Source organism: Sprattus sprattus (genome assembly GCF_963457725.1).
Source record: "Sprattus sprattus genome assembly, chromosome: 17".
Taxonomy (NCBI): Eukaryota; Metazoa; Chordata; class Actinopteri; order Clupeiformes; family Clupeidae; genus Sprattus; species Sprattus sprattus.
In genome coordinates, this window is record NC_137915.1 from 11,229,961 (window position 1) to 11,254,622 (window position 24,662).

A 24,662-nucleotide genomic window follows, 5' to 3' on the forward strand; every position below is an offset into this window, starting at 1 on the left:
CATCACCAGTCACATTACTCTCACACCACTCTCACCTCTGAGTCAGTAGACAGTAAGAAGACTCTGCCTCTACAGCACTGGTCAACAACAACTGCCAGGCCAGGGGCTACGGTGATATGCATACACATGCTTAAACATATCATACATATCATAAAAACATACGGGCACTTAAACAAGTGAAGCATATAGTTACTGGTAACCATCGGTGCTCCTCCCTTTAGTTCATGCCACTAATGACAGGTTACTGCTAAAGCAGTGCAATCCTTGTGAAAGTGTATTGAAGATGTTATCCTATCTTACCTCAGGAGATGACTGTACAGGGTGGACATTGTTGTTCCGTTGAACATATTTGTCCTGTGAGTCAGAGAGAGAGAGAGAGGAGAGAGAGAGAGAGAGATGAAGGGAGAAAGAGAGAGAGAAAAGAAGGGAGAAACCAGATAGGAAGGGTAAATAAAAAAGGAACAAGGTAACTGGAAATAATGAGCTAAATAATCTTGACATATTTACACTTAAAGCACCAATGTCACAACAAGAGGGCAAGCAAGCAGGGGAGGGAGGACAGTGCAGATGTGCAGTGAATGCCCTGAGTGAGCTGTGAGGTTAGGGTTACATAAGGCTGTGTCTGTGTGCTTGTGGAACTGTACCCTGAGTGAGCTGTGTGAGGTTAGGGTTCAGAAAGGCTGTGTCTGGGTGCTTGTGTGAGCTGCGTGATGTTAGGGTTCCGAAAGGCTGTGTCTGTGTGCTTGTGTGAGCTGTGTAGGCTGTGTGTGTGCTTGTGTGGGCTTTGTGAGGTTAGGGCTCCGTAAGGCTGTGTCTGTGTGCTTGTGTGATCTGTGTAGGCTGTGTCTGTGTGCTTGTGTGAGCTGTGTGAGGTTAGGGTTCTGTAAGGCTGTGCGTAGTTGTCTGTACAGTTAGTGTGGGTATCCATACAATGCTGTGCAAAACAAGACGACCGTCCACGTTACGGATGAAGACACTTTACAACAGAAGATGGCACCCAAAAGGTAGAAGTGCTCCAACACCACACAAACACCAGGTGAGGGGAACCATGCACTTGAGGCCTGGCAGGAGAGGACCCTCCAGAGGAGGGGACTCTTCTTCACGCCAGGTGACCCAGAGACAGGGAGCCCCCAATGGGGGTGGGGGGAGGACCACAACATGCTCAGTACCCCCAGTGGATGTGCTTTGGGATGAGGGGGGGTCACACGACTACCCTACCTGAGGTGGCTCCAGCACTGCCAGAGAGTGGGGCACAGCGGCAAAGGCCTTGTAGGCCTGCTTGATATTGATGGGAAAATCTTCAATTGTGTCAGGGGAAGGGGCGCGCGGCTGCACAAGGTCAAGGGGGGGCAGCGGGAACAGGAACCAGAGAGGAGAGAGCAGGAGAGAGCGAGAAAGAGAGGTAGGGAGAAAGAGAGAGATAGGTGGAAGAATGGGGAGAAGCAGAAAAAGGGAATGGGCAAGAGGACGAGAAGACAGACAGAGGAATTGGGGAAGACCATGAGAGAGCAGGAAGAGCAGAGGACAACAGGAACAGCAGTGGACAGCATGCAGAAGATGCACACCTGGCCGACCACACACAGGTGGAGTGGACGAGAGAAAGTGGTAGGGCATGTAAAGGTTACAAAAATGAGTGTGTGGGTGGGTGGGTGGGTGTGTGTGTCTGACAAAGAGAGAAGGTGGAGATGGGCCGACACTGAGGGGAACATGGAGGTACAACGACCCTGAGGTAACTTGAGTGCACTATCTGCCCCGGCAAGACATTACACTACCAAAAAAATGCACACTATGTATAAAAGCAGTACGTATAAAAAGTAGCTGTAGAAAAAGGTGGCACATTTGGTGTTGGACCTTAAAAAACAAACAAACAAAACAAAAAACAGTTCCTCCATGGATATTAAAGAAGTTTGAATGTTTTGCGTGTAAAGCCTTACACACCAGTGTGATGTGAGCTTAATAATACTCAATAAATAAGCATGAGTCTGTCTAAGCAAAAGGCCCTCGACAAGAGAGGAGCGCGCAGAAGGGGAAAAAAAAAAAAAATGACAGCAAGTCTTCTTCTGCGATAGCATTTGGAGACGTTCCAGAGGGCCCTGCTAAAGCCTGCAGCGGTGGCATGCAGTGAGCAGAGGAGGGGGCGTAGCAGTGCACTCTATACGGTCGTGAGGGATCTTACAGAAGTCTGGGAGTTGATGGGGGAGGGGCCATGCTGGAAGGGGTTAGGACTGCTGTGGCCATCCTGACTCGATGGCGAGGACGTCTGCCTCATGCGACCCATGGGCTGGATGACACCGGGCTTGGTCTGGAAGAAACAGGAAAAGCGGAGAGAGAGGGTCAGTTCTGGTGGTGAGGTGGTTACGCCGCTACCTCAGTTCCTACAAAAATCAAATAATCATTAAGGTCTGAGAAACAACACACACTAAGTCAAATCACAAAAATAATTGTAAGATCAATGCACAAAAATATATTTTTTTATGTTTTTTTTTCTTCTCTATTGTATATTTTGACTTGACAAATTGTCAAGATCCCACGGTTACACTAACAGTCTTGACACTCACAGATCCATTGTCCTTGGCAGTGGCATTGGGGGTGAAATGGATGCTGGCCTGAAAAGCAAAGAAAGATGTGTGGAAATGAACTGACTGGTGGTGATGGTGAAGACTATGAGCACAGAGAAGCAGGCACAAACCATGAGACACACACACACACTTCTGCTCATGTTCTCCCCAACATGCGTGAAGTATGTATGCATCAAACACACATACATTCATTGCAGTAGCCTGTGGGACAACGAGCGATTAGGGCGACAGAAAGCAGAACACTTCACATTTCAGCCAGACCATCTCGTCCTCTTGGCTATGCTTAGTATTTTGGTATGGACCATCAAGGTTGATCTTTTGATACAAACATCCCAAGGGTGCTTCATTCTCCAGTATGCACCAGCTGTCGATCTCGACTATGCCTTGATATAGGGTGTTATCAGACATGCAGTTCTGCATCATGTTTCATAACTAAGGACTCACAGAATTCTGCATGAACGTGGACTGGGATCACATTACAAGTCACTTTCAAGTGGTAGTATGTAATATTGCTCAAATGCTGTATGCAGGCAAAGCCAGGCCATATGAGATCAAGACCAGACCAGACCAGACTAGAACAGAGCCCACTTACAAACCGGGTCTCTCTGCCAACAGACGGCTGAGCTGGGGAGAAGTGGTGCGTAACAGATGGCTGGGGAGAGGGAGGGAGGGATGAGGTGAAGAGAGAGAATTCTTTCTTTTTGTAGAAAGTTTCTTTGATGCAGTGATTACCTAAAGTGGATTGCCCAAGGTTTTGGGAATGGAAGTGTTCCATTAGGGCATAGTAATTCCTTCATAACTGAAAATGTCTGCATACTCATACAAATCAGTCTGCAGCCACAACTTTATAAAACTGGCTATGTTCAATGGATGTTTTTACAGTATTGTACCTATTGTGCATATGCTCTTAGAAACATTCCAGGCAAGCTACTGTAAAGCTGTCCAAACATGGAGGGAGATGGAAGTAGTAGTCCCAAGGGAGGGGGGGTTACTTACGGGCTGGGAGCTAGGTGAGTAGGACAAATCACGAATGGGACTGTCCATCCTCTGGGTGTCTGCGGAGGGCGCCTGGAAAGAACACACACACACACACACACAGACACACACAGACACACACAGACACACACAGACACACACAGACACACACAGACACACGGTCAATAGCTGCTTATTTCTGCTACATTCACCATCCCAGTGAATCACTCAAGCCATTTTGTTAGTTAACAGTCGTATTAACTTTTAAAACCAGTGCACTTGGCAAACCCAGTCTCAGTGGAACAACATGTTCTTTAAAGTTGGGGACACATTTGCACCGGCCACAAGCTGTCGCACAGCAGAGCCTCGCATTCCTGTCAAGACTAGCTGTAAATCCCGAACCCTAGCTGACCACGTGGTTTTTCAGTCGCGTTTGCGACACCTTTTTCAGATTTCCTCATATTATTGTATTATTATTATTATTGTTATTAAGAACCTACATCAACAGGAATGCATGCCTCTCCATTCAGCCTCTCTCACAAGAATACCGCAGGGCAGCATGATTTTCTGCAATAAAAACCTTTAAACAACACGAGTCAGGGACCATTCACATTTTAATGTCGATTCATTTGTACTCTCTTATATGTCGATTCATTTGTACTCTCCTATCCCATGGAAAAAGGTTCATGGAAGAGTGTGTGACTCAGTCTGAGTGGCAGATATGGCAATGATGTTCAGCAGAGGCAGGTCATGACACATAGCCTCTCCCTACAGACACCTGTTGCTGTGGAATTCCTCTCATTCCCAGCACGCTCCACACAGGAACGCCACTTAAGCCACGGCTTTCCCGGAGGAATCATTACTGCAAAATGTTTTCCTGCTGTCTCAGGTTTAAACCTGGCACAAGGACAACGTTTTTCAGCGTACTAACCATCTCATGACAAGTGTGCTCTGACTGGGGGAAGTGAGCTCTTAAAAAAGGGCTTTTTTGGTGACCTATATAAAAAAAGGACACTTATTCTCGAGAAATAAAGTACAAGCCCAAAACCAACCATGCTCGGTGTGTTCTTTCGCATGTGTTAGTACAGAGTTCAGGGGCATTAAGCTTCCACACCAAAGGGCAGAGTGACCAGAGGCTCCTCCTAACTGTTGACATATATTTAGAACGGAGTGGCACCAAACACAGAGCTTGTTAAAGTATTGTTAATGTGCCTGGTGAGCTGACCACCCCAGGATGTCCTTTTTAAGCACCAATGGGAGTCGAGTGGAGCTGTGGGGCAACATGCCATGCTGGTACAAAAGCACACACTCTGCAGGCCCTCTTGCCTTAGAGTACATCCAGGGCTGCAGCTGGCCCTTTTTCCCGTAGCCCACTGGCGGACCAGACAGAACACGCTCTTGTGGGGGGCGACCTTTGCCCTTGCGATTGGCCAACAGGAAGGGGTTTTCACTGAAGCAGATGGGTTGGGAGTCCACCAGACACTCCTCCTCCTCTTCTCCTTCCGCAGCAGGATGCTGCATGGGTGGCTCCTGGGTGAGGACGCTTGGTGCAGGGAGCACTGCGCTGGTCTTGGGGGCCACGGGGGACAGGGTGATGGGCTCGGGTGAAAAGTACGTGGTGAGGACCACCCCCGGCTCGAAGGCCAGAGGGTCTACAGGGGCAACGCATTGCAGGGCAGCCTCCATTGGGATGGAAGCAGAGAACGAGGGAGAGAACTGAGGGGGAGGAGGGGAGAGAGAGAAAAAGAAAAAGGGAGCAGGTGAGAACACGAGAGACAGAGAAAGGGAATGGCCAGAATAGAGAGAAAGAATCTGAGAGGAACGAGGGGGGAAAGCAGTGAAAGGAAAGAAAGAGATGGCAAACAGAAAACTTAACTTACGGCAGCAAACACAACACACTGCAGAGAAGGAGATAGGTAAGATGGGTTATGATGTGGATAGGGGGAAGGGGTAACAAGTATAAGAGAGAGATGACAAACTAGTCTAGAGCTAAATAGTGCCGGGAGAGTGGTACTAGAGGATGAACTACACACGTATTGCAGCCAGCCTGGTTGGGCATGTCTATTTAGTCCTCTGTTGCTGGTGTACCATCCAGCATGCCTGCTAAACACAAGGCAATAGCACAACACCCACTACTTTTCCCTCTGGAAAAACTCCCAAGCCAGATACCTCATTAGCTCTACAAATATAACAACCTCAAGTTAGTCCATATCAGCTTCCCATGCATTTCAACCTCTAGGTAGCTATAAATAATTTTAATTACAACTGTCACAAATAAATATTGTTAGCAGCAATTTTGTTTCGACTACCAAGCTCAACTAGTCATGAAAAGAGACCATAACAGGGCAATGACCCAAACATTCCTGCAACAACCCTGTGCTCCTGCTGAAGCATTCCTCACCATGTGTCAAACAGGGGAGATAAATTCAGCCTGGCCTACATAGTAAATAGCACACCTGATAATAGCATCGTTGTGACCGTGAGTTGTGGCCTTGCTTTACAAATGAACTAAGGTCAGTAAGTAACATGCATTCTCCATCTACTGTTTTCCCTCACCAGAGCCGCTACGTATGACATGGCATCTAATCCCATGTCAGCCATCCAGGAAAACTCTGTAGTAGAACGTGACCCACTGCCCTTCCAGTATAACAACAGCTGGAGAGGGAGGGTTTATGTTTTTTAGTCTGTCTAACTAGTTAACCATCTTACTGATTTTGCATGAGTTTAAATGTATTTGTCTCCGTCTAAGAACAGATGAGTAACATTATCTATGCTATTGGGTGTGTCTCTCCCTGAAGCTCAACTGATAGAACAAGGTACTAACAACACAAAAGGTCATAGCTGTATACCAGTACCATACCGTCAACCAATATAAATGAAAATGTCTAGTAAATAAATGTCTGAACAGGACTTAGCTATTATGTAGTCACATGCAGTGCTAATTCAATTCCTCTATATCTACCTCTATATCTAACTACTGCTCCACCTCCTGAAGGACTGTGCCTTCTTCCAGAGCCTGTGAGGGACTATCTGCCCACACGCACCACTCTTAGGCAACCCTGATCCCCAGCCTGCACCTAAAATAGCATCCTGAAAAAAATCACTGATATGGGGGGCCTGTGCTGGCATGGGTATGTCGTTAGAGCAGAATGCATTCCAATGACTGCTATTCAAAAATGGGGGGGTTCTTTTTGATTAAAAAAAGACCACTGTGAACAAGGATTTTATTTTCATCAAGGAATTTGTTTCCAAGAGCCCAGGATAGAGATGGCCAGAGCTATAAACAGTGCAAAGCCCTCTGGGATTGGAGAGAGGTCGTATTTGAGCGCTCCTCTGGCTGAGAGCAGCCCCTGTCCTTAGCCCCTCAGCATGTCTGAGGCGACAGCTGGCAGAGATATGTGGGTTAAACGCGCTCAGAAAAAGACGCCGACTGGACAATTAAAAACTTCTGACCTAGTCAGCACATTCAGATCTGGAGCCTGCCGTTGTAACAATGGTTTAAACAAAAAAAAAAGTACTGCATTGTAGCAGTACATATTTGACGAACATTAAAGCTTAGGTCAACAAAACATCTGCTCATTTAAAACAGGCACAGACCGTAGAAAATGTTAAATATAAGCAAATACATCAAACAAACAAAATAATTAAAGAAAACATAAACCTCAATGAAAAACTAAATTGCCATCTTAATTTTAGAAATCTATTTTCAAATTCAAATACTCCTCTCTAAATAAAGCCTATCTGAATAAAGACAGTACACATACCCAGGGCAATCCAAACTTCATTTTAAACATTAAAAGTGTCCACAACACCAACCTCTCTGAGGAACTAGGTCATGTCACACACTTGTGCAAACCGCTCACATGTGCTTAATAAAAACACCTCGCATTGTTCCTACATCTCAGTCAAACACCGCCAACACAAACTAACAACCAGGCATGACTAAGACGAACACAAAAACAGTTGATGGGAATTAGATAACAGATTACAGCGGAGAAAAGAGAAAGGGAGCAGGAAAGAAAGCTGAATGAGAGGGAGAGAGAGAGAAAGCTGCGAAGCTGGATGGAGGCACAGCTTCCCTTACCACACCTTCTTTAGAGCTGCTCGTAGATTCAGGACAAACTCCACAGACCTCCACGCTAGGGTTACACTTCCAGGACACTGTGATGTGTGCTGCACTCAGAAAAAACCCACTCTCACTGTCCTCTCAGCTCCCGCCAGCCCACATCACCCATAGGCTGCCTGACCAATCACCTCGCGCACACTTTTAAAATAACGTCTGAGCAATCATCAGCTGTCCCCCTCCCCTCCCCTCCCCTCCCCTCCCCTCCCCCCTTTTCCCGCACTGGACCCTGTTCACCCCCGCCCCCACAAGTGTGCTCTGGTCCACAGTTCTGAGGCCTGTGGAATGCCAGGCATGAATGATCATGTGATGTTCGTGTAGCGCTCTCCACTGGTCGAGGCATGGTGTTCCACCCGCTTCACGGAAGGTGCAAGAGCACAGCTGAGAAACGCACCGATCGAGCGACATTACACGCGTGAGATCATCCTCATGGTGTCTGCCATCTTCTCCTAAAATTAGGCTGGGGTATGCAGCACACCGCCTTGACCACACGCGCATGGCCTCCCCTCCAGCCTAACCGTGACAGACACACGAAAGCGCCTTGGCTTCGGCATGCTTGGACTGCTGTGCCAGGAAGTGTCAGAAGTCAAGGCCGTCGTAATTCTGAACTGTGGGGTGTTCTTTGTGACTTGGGACTCCCCCCTGACATTTTTGTGGATGTCCTGCTGAAACTCAATTCACCGAGAAGCAAAGCCTCATAGTTCCTCCTGTCACATTGGATGGGCTTCCGTTTTGTGTAGGATTCTGCTGACAGCTTCTTCCTAGTGGCGGGAAGTCGTCTCTTGTCCACAGTGGGTACCCGTCAGTCACACTAGGGGTTCAGCAGTTTTGTAACTTCTCACAGTTAAAATAACGCTAAACAGAATTGAATGGCATTCTTCTTCAACAACAGAAACACTGTTCGAGAATTCACACGCCACTTCCTCCATTCTTCACCTCATCAAAGACACAGAGAATGAAAACTTAACACCTGCTACAGCACTTGTCAAAAATGTGAGTAAAGAATGCAAGTCTGAAGGTTGGAACTCCAGTAGCACCTGCTTGACCCACTGTTTTAAGGGTGAGAGGGGATCCCGAGAATAAAACACAAATAGGATATTCCTGAGTAGGCTGTTTAGAGTCAGACCTTGACATGAGGTAAGGATTCAGGGTGAGAGAAATTCCAAGTGCAGCAATCAATGATGATAAAAATTTAATTTTCCAGACCAATATAACAAAACAAAACATGGACCCTGAACCTTTTCGGATAGGCTCCAAGTGCAATATCTAGAATCCAAGTTGATTTCAATCTAGCCAGTGATTTCCAATAATATGAAGGCAGGTTTCATTGAGATTAAACCATTTTAAAGTTTCTCTAACTTCAGGCTAAAGACAGTGCAGCCTTGAAACAGGTTGAGCGTCTTACCCTGTTGACCTTCTGCAGGCTGGTTGTGGGCAGTGCTGCCAGTGTTTTGTAGTCCAGTTTTAGCGGGCCGCTGCTCAGGTTCTGGAGGAGAGAAGGGCAGCAGTCAGAGGGGCAATTAGAAGATGGAATAACCTGGCTGTGGCACTCACTGGCTTGATGGGCTTTGAGACAAGTCTGAGCCAGAGCATCATGACTACTGTATAATCACTACCCTGATGGTCCTTACGCTTTACGGGAAGTCAATGACTATTTAGTTCACCATTATATACACTGCTCTCTCCTCTTTTCTCTAAGTTGTTTCATTTTGCATTAAAAGTTCAGATCCACCTTTTTATGAGATTACATAGGAGACAGTTCAGTTTAACTCATCTTAAATCTTTTGTTCTTGGCTCAGATGCTGTGTGTTTTTTCTTAAAGTGAGACATTTGTCTGAGGTGACTGGACCCAAGTTTTTATTGCAGCGAATCGTTACTGTAGTCTACTTTCAGTGCAGGGCAACAGTGCTTATATGCCTGGGCTTGTCCATCCAGGCTAGACAACTCTGACAGTTTTCCTGCTGTCGCCCCCTGGTGGAGGGGGCAGCTCACCTCGGCCTCTTCCTCTAGCTGCCGTGTGGCCTCCTCTCGCTCCAAACGCATACGCTCCTTCACCAGAGAGACGAGTGGAGGAAGGGGGAGGGGAAGGGAACAGGATGGCGGAATTTGGGCCACATTCATTCAAACACAACCACACACACCCCACAGACCATACAACATCCGTACACATGCAGCACACACACACGCACACGCACACGCCAGCCACACGATGATTGGGGTTAAAGGTCAGGGTATGGGATGAGGTGCAGGCGCGGATGAGTAGCAAAACCCATCAATGAAAAATGAGGTTAAAAGCGTGAAGAGGAGGAAATGGAGTGAGAGGGAAATGAACACAGCAGGGTGAAGGAATAGAATGAGTGGAGTGGGATGGAGGAGTATGGCATGAGAGAAACCCAAACATCCCAGGGTGTGAGGGGGGGGGGGGGACAAAGAGAAAAACAGAAAAAGAAAGGAGAGAAAGAAAGAACAAAAGCCACACAAATTAGCAGACTGGATCACATGGGGAGCAGACTGAGAACCGGAAGCAAGGGGGACTCTTTGGAATGGCCTTCCTTCCAGCTCTTTCAAAAACTTGGTCATGGGATCATGGGATGTTTTCCATGAACACATGAGAATTATGGCACGCTTTTTTGGGGGTGGCTTTACATTAAGCTTTGCTGAATGTAATATACTGTAATGAATGTCTGTGTGTAAAAACTGGAATGGAAAACCTGAGAAATAGAAGCTGATCATTGTGCTTGGGATGGAAAATGCAAGCCATAAATCCAGAGAAATAGCACTAATAATACTAGCAGAAACCCTCCAAACGTACCACTTTATCCAGCTCCTCCCGCTCCCACTGGGAGGTCTCCCTCGCCATCTCCACCTCCTACACACAGAAGGAGATGAAAAAGAGATGAAAGTAGGTGAGGACTCCACACTTCAGTCAGTCAATACAACAGGCAAATAAAGCAGGCATATGCAACACTAGCATGGGTTTGGATTTAAGCTCAGTCGAGTGGCCCACCTTCTGCAGGATGTCCATCTCTTCAGGGCTCAGGTCACGGTCGATGGATGAGATGCTCTCCATGCTGTTTTTCCGGACTATTCCACCCGCAAATGGGTTGGCGATGACCCCAGGTGACGCCTGTAGGGAAGGGGGAAGATAAATGGCGTTTCAGTGTTTTGTGACTAGGAAAATGTTAAATCTCTATACTTGACATACACATTTTCTGGGTGAACTTAAGTGTTAGTCATCAATGTAAACCAAGGGGGACAAGATATGGAGGGTTAGCATCAGCCAGTAAGCCTCAGCTTATTTGGTGCCAGTAGCTTTCCAGGAAGATTGAAACCGGCCTATGGGAAACAATCATGTGCCCGTGTGGCCAATCAGTTTAGGGTTTTGGTTTTTGTGGTCATGGCTGATGATCCAGTTGCAGGTCAGGCAACCTGCATAGTTTTAGTGGCAAAGCTGAGCACCATCTTTTAAAATGTTGGCTGTCAATTTTGTACCAGCTGTTCTGAAGTAGTTGGGATAGCATTGGCCACTAAAATGAACGGGAGCGGTCGTTTTCTCTTGTTTTAAATAATACCTCCATGGTGTGAACCTGAAAGTACAATACTGGCAGCAGCAACCCCTTTAAAAACCCTTTGAGTTGCATCCGAGTTAGTCTGAGCTCACCTCGATGCCCGTGACGCTTTGAGGGTCGAAGCCGTCGCACACCAGCATCACCAGTGTGTCTCCGGTGGAGCGCAACACCCGTACCGCCTCCGTGTGCGTCATACCCAGTAGGCTGTGGTTGCCCACCTCCAGGATACGCATGCCCATGACTAACCTGCCGTCACGGGCCGCCGCCCCCATGGAGCTCACCTGAGAGAGAGAGAGAGAGGAGGAATGAGAGAGAGGGAGAGAGGAGGAATGAGAGAGAGGGAGAGAGGAGGAATGAGAGAGAGGGAGAGAGGAGGAATGAGAGAGGGGGGCGGAGGGCAGGAGGCAAAGAAGGAAAGAGGAGAAAAGTACAAGAGGCAGTGGAGGGCGATAGGAGCAGTGAAAGAATCAAAGGGAGGTGGTTAGAATCTCCCTTGTGTAGATCCAAATCCAGGTATTTTAAATACAACCATGTGGAAGAAGGAAGGGCTATACAGTGGTGGTTACCTTGGAGACGAAGATACCCTCATCCGTGGGGTCGAAGGGGTTCCCAGCGTGGCCTCTGGCTCCTCCTCTGATGCTGATACCGAGCTTCTCACCGGGCTGCTTCAGGATAACGATTTCCTGCTCGCAACACAAGACACAATCACAATAAATGCGTATCGGAATGCTTGTGTAAGAGAGCCTTCAACTCTACAACATTTGGAGTCTGTCTGTGTGTGTGTGTGTGTGTGTGTGTGTGTGTGTGTGTGTGTGTGTGTGTGTGTGTGTGTGTGTGTGTGTGTGTGTGTGTGTGTGTGTACCTGCATGCCAGGTGGAGAGGGGTCCCGGCGCACAAGCATGCGGATCTCGTTCTTGTTGGAGAGCAGCGCTCTCACCGCCTCCTGGTGTGTGGCGTGCCGCAGGTCAGTGGTGTTCACCTCCAGGATCCGATCGCCCACACGCAGCCCGCTCCTACACGCCAAACCGTGGGCGATCACCTGTGTAGATACACACAAATACAGATAAGACCACATCATAGAGGTTAAACTATCCAGGATGTGTATTTTTAGCTCAAGCTGCATACTGGTTGTGTTCAAGCCTCAGAGATGAAAACTAATCTGGAAGTGTATATAGACGTGTACCTGTAAAAGGCTTTTGTGGTATATGTGTATGGAACATCTCTGTCAGTGTTTACCTTTGAGATGAAGACGCCAGGCTCGTTGACGCCAAACGGGTGGCTGGCATGATCGCTGCCACCCACGATGCTCAACCCCAGTGGCCCACCTGCCTTCACCAAGATCACTTCCTGTGGGGGAAGGAGAAGTGATGTGAATGTTCCGACTCTCTTTTTGGACACATTTGAAGATTTGGTTTGATTTCAGGCATGCTTTGGCTAACTGATTGGCTAACTTAATTCAGGTGCTCAGGATGCCTTTTTCCATAAATTCTTACAGCGAACACAACAGACATCAGAGAGACTTCTGTCCACTACGTGGTGGGAACCAGTGAGGTTGGAGCAGTGAGGGACAGTACACAAGACCTACTCTAACCCATCTGAACAACCACATCAGGGCAGATCATTGGGGGGCGGCATTGGCAGGTGAAGAGGTTGAGGGCTGGGTGTGCAGGGGGGAATGTTCATCTCTTGTTTGAAAACACAACACTGAGGGACACTGGGGCATTCCATCATATCTAAGGCTACAACAACATGGTCATACCGTGTACCACTTTTGTTCAGGTCATTCAAGGGGCATTTTGAGACAAGTGGCGTGAGATGGACAAAAACAAAAAGAGACAAAGTAATATTTAATGTAACGTAATCTGGAATGCTTCATGGAGAAGGCCCACAACATCATGATGCCAAACATTTGTATTAGTAGTATTTATAAGTAGTAGTACATGTAGCACTGGTATTGCATTTCTTCAAGTAGCCTTGAGCAAACACTTCACTAGCATTCCAAGCTAAACAACATAAACTCTGATTGGTGTAAATGGGGCCTATGACTTAAGAAACTATTTCTGTGCTTTTTATTTGGTTTATCTGATTACAGGGGGTTCATTGGTTCATCAGGATTACTTTTAATGAATTCAACTCTGTCCTGAGTTTCTGGAAAAATATTACATACAAACAAAAAACTCCCTTCCTCCCAGTCTCGTGTTCTTCCCCTCACCCCTGGATCCCCTGAACTCACCTCGATGGGGTACTCGTCCTCCATGGGGCGGCTGAGGTGGTTGCCTTGTTCGTCGTTGGCTTCCTCCTGCTCGGGGGAGTCAGAGGGCTCTGGGGGCGGGGGGGAGTGTGCGCGGCCGCGGCCGGCAGAGGGGCCCTGCTCGCGTTCCACCAGCAGGGCGATGGTGGGGGAGGTTCCGGTAAGCAACGCTACTGCCTGGTCATGCCTGGCCTCTGTCATGTCTACACCATTGATCTGCATCGGCAACGCAACAAACACTGGGTGAGTCTCACGTGGACGGGAGTGGGGGAGCCAGATATCCTCTCCGGGGGGAGGGGGGGGGGGGGGTGCCAACTACTTGATGGGAAATGTGTGCCCGTCTAAGTGAGGGTCGTCAGGGGATTTTAAGTACTACTGCTTTGCTACTGAAGGTCTGTTTGTGTGTGTGTGACTACTGTTTCACATAAAATAAATCTTTTGACAGATCAAATTGTGATGAAGACAGACTTTGTTAGATATCGGAGTTCTTGTGCTCGGAAATGCAAGTACATCATTAGTGTACAAAGCAGAGCAGGGGTCAGTCAATATGGTATCAGTCAAGTGGCTGGTAAAGAGAGTTAAAAGTAGCTCCGCCGGGTGTTAGTGGCAAACACTTTCTATTACTGAAGTTAAAATGTTTCTGGCATATCCTGTATTTCAATACAATAAAATCCATGTCTGTATGATTGCTTTCATTAAGGCATACATTCCACGGCCTGTAGATGGCGCAAGTTCATTAGCTTTCATGCAGTGCCATGTCCAGGATTTAGTATGCATGGTAAAGGGCGTGAGCGCCCGGAGACAGACAAAAAGGAGGAAGAAAAGCAAAGAGAAAGGTAGGGGAGCGGTGCTGCGGCAGGGGCCGACAGAGAGCAGAAGAAGGGCAGTAAAGTAGCGCAGTCGTAAGCCAGGGAGCATCCAGGAAACACTGCCATGACCACTTCCTGTCTGGAAAGGCCAAGTGGCTTTCTCCAATTGCTAAGTGCCTGGTGTCCAACTGAAGAACAGACGCTTTGACACTTACTGCAGGTGTGTGTGTACGCGTGTCTAAGCTAGACTGACAGGTCTTCCAGTTCAGCTTTACTTATTTAAAACAGAGGGAGGGCAGTGCTCTCAAGGGTCCTGTCTTAAATCAGCCAAGTTGAAGAAGTCGCTTCGGTCCACCTGAATACCGCTTGAATAACAGCTTCCTATTTTGAACACCACTCTTGGTTGATTCTTTATTGGGGTAAAAACCCTTTCTGAAAAAGCTACATGTAGCTGCTCTACTCTCACAAAGCCTTTCAGGGATCTGGTAGAGACGGTGAACAGAAGCCAGCACTGACCATTCAGTATCAGCGCTTACCACGGGAAGATTCATTGGCACTGCAGCTGCTGCTGCTATGGTAAGACATGCGGTTACCATGTCAGCGGGCCCGCAGGCTCCACCCACACACCGCCCCAACACCACACTCACCACCACACAGTCAGGAGTGTGTTAGTGCTCATGCAGAGAGCAAGGCAGGAAGAGAGGGATGAAGACCAGGAGAGAGAGAAAGAGGTAGAGGGAGAAAAAGATAGAGAGATACAGAGAGCCAGAGAGCGAGGGGGCTCAAACGAGAGGGGCGGCCATATTCATTTAACAGCACGTCCTTTCTTTGGCACTGAATCACAAGTGGTGCCAACGCCATTCAGGGTAAGAGAAGGAGAAGGTTACAGCAGCAGAGAATTCAACGGTTGACATTGTTTCAGTCAGCTCAAGCATGCAGCCAAGAAACAAGCAGAGACAGAAAAAAAAGTACTTTGAAGGGTTGAGTTAAGACGGTTGGGTTGAGCCTCTCTGGGTGAATGTTAACTGGCTTGATTAGGTGCGGTGGCAGAGGCTGGGGCTTTAGCCAGCTTTGAAAGTGGTCTGAAGACTCAGAGCTGGATGCAGCTTAGGACCGCAGAGACAGAGGACCCATACAGTGAAAATGCCACGTGAGGATACGTATTGGGGCTATGCGGATTTGGGCTACAGCATTTAAAAGCTTCATAAGATGAAATAAGATGGGACTCTAAGTCTAAGGTGATAAATGTCCACTCTTTCATTTCGTATTTTAAAAACTTTCACAGACTGTCTCTGTTAAGCCAATATGGGCATGTTAGCCAAAGCCAGTGTTAAAGAGAAGAGGTGAAGAACACAAGGCAGGAAATACCATGCTGAGGCCCCGTCTCGGAAACAGGTTCAGTAAAGTGGGGCCTGAGGTTCATGCATTCAGGGACGTGTTGACAACAAAGCAGAGAAACATGAGGCTTGAGATGGTTAGACAAGATCTGACATAGGCAAGGTTTTTAAAAGTGTAGAAACTTGTGGTTCTTGAGTCAATTCATTCCTACTGGGGTGCCATGTGATGTGTTTTTGATAGAGAGAGAGAGAGAGAGAGAGAGAGAGAGAGATTTAGTACTCACAGAGATGACCCTGTCTCCCACTTTTAGGACGTTGTCTCGGTCTGCTGATCCACCCTCCGCGATACGAGAGATGAAAATATGCTGAGGGAGAAGACGGAAAAATAATTAGCAAACGGTCCAACCGATCATAACTACAAAGTAAACATTTTCAGTGCCCGGTCATGAGAAGATGTTCTATGTACAAGTCGTTCAACAATTGTTCAAATGTGAAGGCACAAGCACACGGTGCTGACAAGAGTCCTTTCGAAAATCTTGCCGCTTACTAAATGGCCCGGCCTTTCCAAATCATTTTAAAGAGACTCTGAGATCCATGGAGGACATTCAGTTCTAGGGTGACTATTCTCACCCTTCCCTTTGAAGCCCAAGCCTATGCCAATCAAATCCTGATCTCCTATCTGAACAACGGGGGGAATTAGGCTGGAGCAGTAAAATGACTGAAAAACAGCCGTGACCAACACCAGAATGAGTATCAGTGTCAGTGACAGTTGGTGACTAATGCCAGCCTGACCCAGAGGGACGGATTAGGGGTTGATGAGGTGACGTGTTGGCTCAACTCAGACTGTTGCTCAGAATCTGCCAGTCCCGTGGGTGAGAAGAAGAGTGGGCATGAGAGCCTGGCATGAGAGCCTGGCAGATCTGGCCCTGTGCCACCACAGACGTCCACTCTGGGGAGGCCAGGGGTGGATGGTGCAATACACACACACACACACACACACACACACACACACACACACACACACACACACACACTGTTTAGATAAACTCACTGCTGTAATTACTTGTTCAGCCGCAAACTACCACGCTGGGAGGTCAAGTGGGGCTTCCCTCTCTGGGGACCAGGGACTATATTTATCTCCTCGTCATGGTCATAACCAGAAAGACAGCACGGAGCAGATCAGCTGCTCATGGTGACGAGGTGAAGAACTGCTTGCCAGCTCAGAAACAGTAATCATGTGGACAGCATACCTTCAGACTGTCAGTCTGTGTATTCTATGGAAGTACATTATAAGTTGTGCACCTGCATCTCCTCGTCTCAATAGCAGATCACTCAAGTGAATCAATGCAGATACTCAATATACCTCAATGTAAAATGCACAACACTAAGAAGCAACAGCACTGATTGCACAACTCAGCCAATGCTCCCACTTCCTACCTTCAACCTCAGGATTTAACTACATTTTCAAAGCCAAAATCAGAACCCAGGGCCTCTGTTTACATGAACTCCAACTGCAATTGTACGTTGACCAACTCACAGAGCAAGACATCCTTTCACATAAACAACTTAACAACTTTGGTGTTCGGCCAATGGATGGACACACAACTACAGAGCATCTCTAACATCCTTCAGAACTAATGCACAGAATGACTACTAACTAGTCACTAAAGCACAGCATTAACAGTGACTTACAAGAACACTTGACCTGTTGAAGCCCCGTCCGGAGAGAGCACTTCCAGTTACTCAGCAGAAAAGAGTTGTGAAGCGCTGTGCATCTCCAAAGCCCTTCCAGTAATGTGTGAACGAGCGCGTGTGTACGTGTGTGTGTGTGTGTGTGTGTGTGTGTGTGTGTGTGTGTGTGTGTGTGTGTGTGTGTGTGTGTGTGTGTGCGTGCGTGTGTGCGAGTGTGTATTAGAAAGTGGCGTTACGTTGAACATGTGGTCAATGTGGAGGCCACCAAAAATACACTCGCCTCCTCTCTCCTCTCCCCTCCATCCAGCAGCCCTATCAGATGTCAAGGACTGCTATTCATATCAGTGTCTCCATGACGACTGCACTATACGCTGTTTCTGAGCGGACTGACATGGTGGGGGGGAAACAAAGAATGTTTCCACGGACAACAACCTCACTGCAAATTGGTTCACAATGACGACAGGATCAAGGTAAAAGAAAAGGGCAAGACAAGTTGAGCAGCAGAAGACGCTGAAATATGCAATGGAAGGACAGAAGTCTCTTCCATGGCCAAGTAATCATAAGGCAGAAATACTGAATAAGAGAGTAAAGCCGGTATTCTTCATTGCTGGAATTTAGCTCACAGGAGCCCTACACACCTTCCAACAGAACAGATGCTCAATGACAGATTTCGCCTTGTGGAAATCTAGTCAGCGCTTCTTTATTACAGCTATGCAGTCCTTCAAGGAGCGCTCTCACAAAGGAAGCCAGCTAGTTTACCTACAGCATGGAAAGAGGTCACTACTGTAACGCCCTCAAAAGAAGGAAAACCCAACTCGGCTTACACTTTGAAATATTCATCAGGGGGCCGGCCATGGCGGCCTGGCACACATTAACACTTCCCCTGGACAGGATCAGTGCAAGGGTTAATGACAACAGACACCAGTTAGGGATGTAAACACAAAGATGGTAGACACACTCAGTAATGTACTGAGGAGTGCTGTATTTCTGCTGCAGGGAACCATTAAGAAGAATACATATGGAGATGAATACAAACTGCTGAGGGCACCTGTGTGAGTGTATTAGTGTGCTGTGCCTGAATCTGTGTATATGTTATGTCTCTCACTGTGTCTCCGGTCCGGTAGGGTGTCGAGCCCTTTCCTCCGGCGATGCTGAAGCCCAGGCCCTTGTCGTTGCGCAGCAGGCAGGTGGACAGGCGGAAGGTGTTGGTGGGGGGCGCCGGGGAGTCGGGCTCCATGCAGAAGGGCACCCCACTGGAGCGGCGCTCCCGCGGGAAGTAACTGTCCTCGGGCCTCAGCGGCGTGGTGGTGATGGCATTCTCCGGTTCCACCATCCGCTCCCGCAGCACAGTCATGGTGACGGCCGAACCCGAGCTCCGCAGGGCCTCCACTGCTGTGTGGTGCTCAGCCCCCTGCAAACAGACGTCATTGACCTGCGGACAGCGGGAGACAGCGAGAGTGAGGCGATTTGAACATTTGAAATAGACAGTATTTGACAGTATAAGACATCTAAGCGCCACATTGTGAACCAACACAGAGCACAAATGAGATAAACACAGGCCACAAGGCATTTACCTCAAGAAGCTTGTCTCCCACTTTGACTCCAGCACGCGCAGCCGGCCCATCCTCTGACACTCTGGAGATGAAGATTCCCTGTAGATCACACAAGCCACAAACATGAACTACAGTGTGTGTGTGTGTGTGTGTGTGTGTGTGTGTGTGTGTGTGTGTGTGTGTGTACATAACATAACTAATGTTACAATCTGCTTGGGTCAAATATTCAGTTAAATTAAACAAAGGCTAATTGGAAGGTAAACATTTCCTTATATTACCATCGTCTGGCTAAACATGCCATTGAACATCAGTTCAATGACCAGTTCAGATGACCATTAACCTAATCCACTAATAAACGACAATAAATGCTTTACCTCATCATCCCCCTTATAGGGCGTGGAACCCTTTCCACCAGCAATGCTGATGCCAAGACCTCCTGTCTGCCTGTGGATGATCAGGCTCAGCTGCAACAGAGGCCAAAGTTCAAATGTCAATGACCACCCCCCTCCCAACACCTCCTGAGAGACCTTCACACATTCTTCAGAGTGCTGCATACCAATCGCTAAAAACACTCACAAAATGGAAATTGTGGGAAAAGACTTTTGCATTAAATAGTACACAACACCGCAATGATTTGTGGGTAATGTAGTTTTGTATTTCTTTCTGGTGTGCAGCAGGCTGAAGGAAGTGAGGACTCTGATTGAAAGTATCAGTAGAGTACACCCAACATGCTTTAGACAAGGGGACAGACAAACAAACAGTCAACACTGAGTCAATGGGGGACGTGTAAATCAAAGCAAAAGGGATTGTGGTAGATAAATGCTTCATGGTACAACATCAAAGGCAAATCTGGATTTAGCTGGATTATAATCTCATCATACATGGGAGAAAAATATCACATTCAAATTAGCAAATTTCTCAATTACAATCCAGATGCTTTAGATTAACATTCACCCCAGAGTAAGACACACATTTCGATCTATGAATGACACAGAATTACCTACACAAGCATAACCTGGTGTTTCTGGACACTCACAGGCACACATTTTCAGGCAGAGGGGGAGACCATGACATGACTCACAATGCCAAACTACACAAAAAAACAAACAAACGAAAACGAACAACAAACTCCACCGCAACCAGTAAGACAAGGGGAAAGAAGGGGGGCAAACTGGGCAAGAACGAGACATGAGGGAAAAATCATTCCTGGCAAGCCATGCAGAGAGTGACTGAGTGAGTGAAGGATGGATGGGCGAATGAAGGAGAAGTGGGAGTGAGAGAGGAAAACTACAAACAGTAGAACTGGGGGGGGGGGGGGTTTGGGGGGGGTGTTGAGCCCTGGGAGATCGGTCATAAGATAGTCCATTATGCTCTCACACCGGGGACCATGTGTAGTGTGTCCATGTAAGAGTGTGCTTGGCAAATCCACTGGAGCAGCAACATACTCCACAGACTCTTTATTCAGTGCACATTCATTCAATATGGCCGTTCAACAGCCCATATGGGATATGGTTGACAATCTTTGGCAGAAATCAGTCTGATTGGGAAATGGATGGTAAGAAGTAATGTGGGTGACCTTTTAGTTTCGATTTTGTGAACACATTTTAAAGAAATAATTTTCTTTTTTTTATAAAATGGTGTTTTAAGCTAATCAGTCTTGTATGAACCAAGAATGCCTGGATTCCACATACTGACGAAAGTGGTAAACGAAGCAAATGAAGACGTTTTCTGCAGCACATCTATATTAAACGGCTTTCAGATGCGGTCAGTGTTCCAGTCAAGTTTTTTTCTGGAATATTTCTTGTCTGTCATGACAAATACCCAGGCCATGTCCTCCTTCTGCTTCTACTACCTTCTACTGAAGTAATGCTTGTGTGGTCATCACTATGATGATTGTTGCACTCTACTCTTAGTGGTCTTGGGAGTGCAGTCAATCTGACCTTGCAGGTGGACATTTGCGTACCCTAGGGCACAGGGCACTGAATGCCAGCGGACCAGCACATATCGACCATGTTGGAGCACCAACCCATGTTTTTCAAAGGGCTCAAATGTGTGACAGACTGCTCATCAGGTGGTAGTGGTGATGGCCTGTTATCAGATTCAACCACTAGCTAACCGACAACTTAGGGGTTACTTTGTAAACACCTTCTATACCTGACACTCAACATGTAGATGTGTGAATGGAGTAAAAACTTCTTCAGGGAACTAGTGATGGGACACTAGGACAGTTGACATTTGCTATCTGTCTATAAATGGTCAATGGTTACTTAAGATTCCTGAAGCCTGAAGAAATTCAAACTGATCACTTCCCTACAGCGATATTCAGGAAAGTTCAAAGTGTAGCTAGATGTCCAATTACACTCCTTTACTACTTGGGGTGCAATAAGAAGCAACTGCTTGCAAACCATTAGCATTGTGTAACCCTGTCGATGGCATTACACATAATAGAAAAGGTACATGATATCCCTATCGCAATTGTTTTTCAATCAAATCAAGGAATTGTTGGATTAATCAGTGGTTTGAAATAACATGGAGCTGCTAAACGTGCAGACGGATGCAGGAACTATGACAGTAGGCTTAGGAACCTACAGTGACCAAAGAACCTTTATATCCAGGTATTATCGATGCTGCCAGTAAATTCTGTTGAGAGAGAGCTTCCTCTTAGTTTTGATGTCAAACATGCCCCACTGTGCACCACTGGACACAGTGAACCTTTAAATTGGTACTGGAGGGGAAAAAAGCTCCTTGACGTTGGAATGTTAGAACCTGCACCGTGTGTTGCTATGGCATCACAGATGGATAGAGAACCGGGGGATGGAGAAGGAGGAAGATAAGGGACGTGGTGGGAGGATGTGAGGCAGAAAGAGAGGGAGCAAGAGAAAGGAGGAGGTGAATAGACGAGCCCCAGAGCAGCGCAATCCTTCTGGTAGGGGAGAGGTGTGGAAAGATGCCAAGTTCATTCTTAAAAACATAAAATACATTTAGAAAAAGCCACATCCTTTGCCCCAGACAACAAAAAAATCTGGAAACTGACAAGAGGATGGCAAAAATGACTAAAAGGCCTCTCGCTTTCGAGTCTTTGGACTTTCCAGTGTCTCTCCTAACCAGAAGGTGGCTACGCTCTGGAGGCTCAGAGGTGAGTCTGGGGGAGTTTGCCCCACGGCATTGGGTTGGATTAATCATGGAATTTTCATGGGTTGTCTGGGTTGTTTTAACACGCTGGAGAAGAGAGTCAGAGAGAGACGGAAGTACACAGAGAGAGAGAGAGGTAGTTGGATGGGATAGAGAGTAGGTACAGACCTCTTCCTCCTCAATTCGAGCAGGCTCAATCAGCAGATTATTGACTTGATCAAATGACACCCCCTGTTAGGATAGGAACCAGCGAGAGGCATGCGGATTAGTGAGGCCAAAAAATAAAAACCTGCACGCATACACACACACACACACACACACTCCAGACAAAATGAAACAAAACTAAAATGAGGACAAGAAAATTGACAAAAAAAGTGACCACACGCACTCTCTCTCTCTCAGACACACACACACATTCATCCCAAATGAATGCTCTGCATAAAAAAAAGCATGCTCAGTGGCAGCAACAACTGAAAAGGGCCCTCATTCAAAGCAGGGGTGTGAATTTAGAAGATCCCCATGATGGATGCACTTCCACTGGGCTTTTGTCGCTGGCCTGTTGGGCACCACTGAGCCGCAGCAGGCTTTTCTTCCCCAGGCCACCCAGGCCACTCGCAGATGCAGGCAGAGGTGGAGAGTCGAGACCATAGACACAGTGCGTGTGCTTAAGAGCGTGGGGAAGATAGAGAGGTGACAGGAAGTGTGGCGGAAAAGCAGTTACCTCCCCCAAAGCAAAGGCCAGATCCAGAAAGCCAAGTTCCCAAAACCAAACCAATCTTGATTAAATATAATCTGGATAATAAATGTCCTTACATATGTTTTACTTAAATTCACTCACATACATAAATGAACGGCATTAAATTACAAAGGGCTTTGAATGTTTTTTTTTATCTGGTGACACTGAATGTGGTGGGTCAAAGCTGGTAATGCAATTTGGCTTATATTAAGTAAAATAAGCATTATAGTTAAATGAACTACATAAAACATATAGTTGCAACAGCGTATTTGATGAAGCAGCCGGAACAACTAGCTACCCCTGTCTACATCATAAAAGCTACAGAAGATAACTAAGCCTTACAGCTTCTGTTTACCCTTTGTGTTCATAGCTTCCTATATTTGGGGAACAAACTGTTAGAGGTCATCTGGTCAACTTCAAAAGCACTACTTCACTCGGATTCTACAATTTCCTGTTTCCTGGGCCTGTTAGTTGCTGGGTCTCAAAGTTTCCACCTCTGCCACGCATGTCTCCACACACACACACACACACACACACACACACACACAGAAGGCACTTCCGACAACAACAGAATAGAAATAAAAACAGCATTCATTCGGGTTATAACAGAAATCACACACACACTTTAACCAATGCTGAAACATCATGGGCTGTGACGCACACACACACACACACACACACACACACACTCACACAGAGCTGCACAGGCGGCTACTTTTGATCCCTGATCCCCTCTCTCTGCATGTTTTTTTTCTTAGGCAACACAAAGAATCTTCTGGTTGGTGCACTATTTTAGGTGGTCATCAAAGAACAGATGCACATAAGGACGATACCTGATGCAACTTAGAGGACTGTGGTAAGTGACCGGTGTCAAAAACTGGATATTACTCAACTCCAATCTGATAGGGCTGTCTTTCTTATGGTGACACATCTTCTACTTCTCTGTATTCTAGAACTACAATAGTTCTACATACAATACAAATCCACTATGACGTAATTCAATTTTAATTTTAATCCACAGATCTACAACTATCAGTACAATGTTCTACGTACAATATTTTACCAGAACATGCTCTACAATTGTAGAACCAATTCTACTGTAATAATAACATTTTGAGTTTGGAAATTTTAGGGAGAACCTGAGTACTTTATACACTTCAACTGGGTTCTAGTAATACTTTCTATCATAACAACAACAGCTATATAAAGAGGGGCATACCTATGAAACAATATCTAACTTGAGAAGGGATCAAGGATCTAAGCCGGTACAGCAAAGCACTGAAAGAATTGCATAGTTATCATAATTTATTAACATCAATTGTGTTATTAAAGATCATTTAGAATCAGAGGAATGTGGTTATTTGTCGGTCAGTTCGCTTCACTCACACTGACACATCCGCTTACACACAAACACACACCTCAGTGCAAAAGTAAGGGGGCACTTTTTAAGGGAAGTGGATTGGCTCAACAGAAATGAGAAACAGCAAATGATGTGGTGGAAATGAAGCACGCTAAGGTGTGGGCAGAGACACAGGCAAAAAAAAAAAAGGGGGGGGGGGGCAGAGAGAGGTTGAAGGGAGGGACCAATGTGGAGAGACCTGCAGCAGGACGGACCAATGACGAGGGAGAGGAGGGGGCTTCTGTCATTTGTCATCCCTCCCTATCAGGAAGACCTTCATAACCACCCACTTACGTTCTAGACCGTTAGCGCTTGTGAGTCTGCAGGCCAGCATAAAACATTTACATGTGTGTGTGTGTGTGTGTGTGTGTGTGTGTGTGTGTGTGTGTGTGTGTGTGTGTTTCTGTGTACTGGAGTCTATCTGACTGTCAGGGTGTGAGTGGATGTTGTGTCGGTATGCCCTGTTAAAGACACCTCATTTAAATGGAGAAGGAAGAGGAGCAGATG

At 46.8% G+C, this 24,662-nt stretch overlaps 1 protein-coding gene across 1 annotated transcript in view; it reads right to left on the bottom strand.

Annotated features, from left to right (window-relative positions):
• The window catches only part of scrib (scribble planar cell polarity protein), a 79,009-nt gene that overhangs the window by 10,840 nt on the left and 43,507 nt on the right, over positions 1 to 24,662 (bottom strand). The window contains exons 16-34 of the mRNA XM_080855147.1: positions 22,189 to 22,251; positions 19,263 to 19,352; positions 18,910 to 18,987; positions 18,441 to 18,767; positions 15,928 to 16,008; positions 13,480 to 13,713; positions 12,483 to 12,593; positions 12,109 to 12,285; positions 11,813 to 11,929; positions 11,339 to 11,527; positions 10,685 to 10,804; positions 10,490 to 10,546; positions 9,083 to 9,163; positions 4,881 to 5,270; positions 3,576 to 3,647; positions 3,172 to 3,231; positions 2,559 to 2,606; positions 2,177 to 2,302; positions 301 to 354 (exon numbers count right to left, since the gene is read on the bottom strand). Coding sequence (XP_080711273.1) covers positions 301 to 354; positions 2,177 to 2,302; positions 2,559 to 2,606; positions 3,172 to 3,231; positions 3,576 to 3,647; positions 4,881 to 5,270; positions 9,083 to 9,163; positions 10,490 to 10,546; positions 10,685 to 10,804; positions 11,339 to 11,527; positions 11,813 to 11,929; positions 12,109 to 12,285; positions 12,483 to 12,593; positions 13,480 to 13,713; positions 15,928 to 16,008; positions 18,441 to 18,767; positions 18,910 to 18,987; positions 19,263 to 19,352; positions 22,189 to 22,251 — 2,475 coding nt within the window. The remainder of the gene's footprint in view (positions 1 to 300; positions 355 to 2,176; positions 2,303 to 2,558; positions 2,607 to 3,171; positions 3,232 to 3,575; positions 3,648 to 4,880; positions 5,271 to 9,082; positions 9,164 to 10,489; positions 10,547 to 10,684; positions 10,805 to 11,338; positions 11,528 to 11,812; positions 11,930 to 12,108; positions 12,286 to 12,482; positions 12,594 to 13,479; positions 13,714 to 15,927; positions 16,009 to 18,440; positions 18,768 to 18,909; positions 18,988 to 19,262; positions 19,353 to 22,188; positions 22,252 to 24,662) is intronic.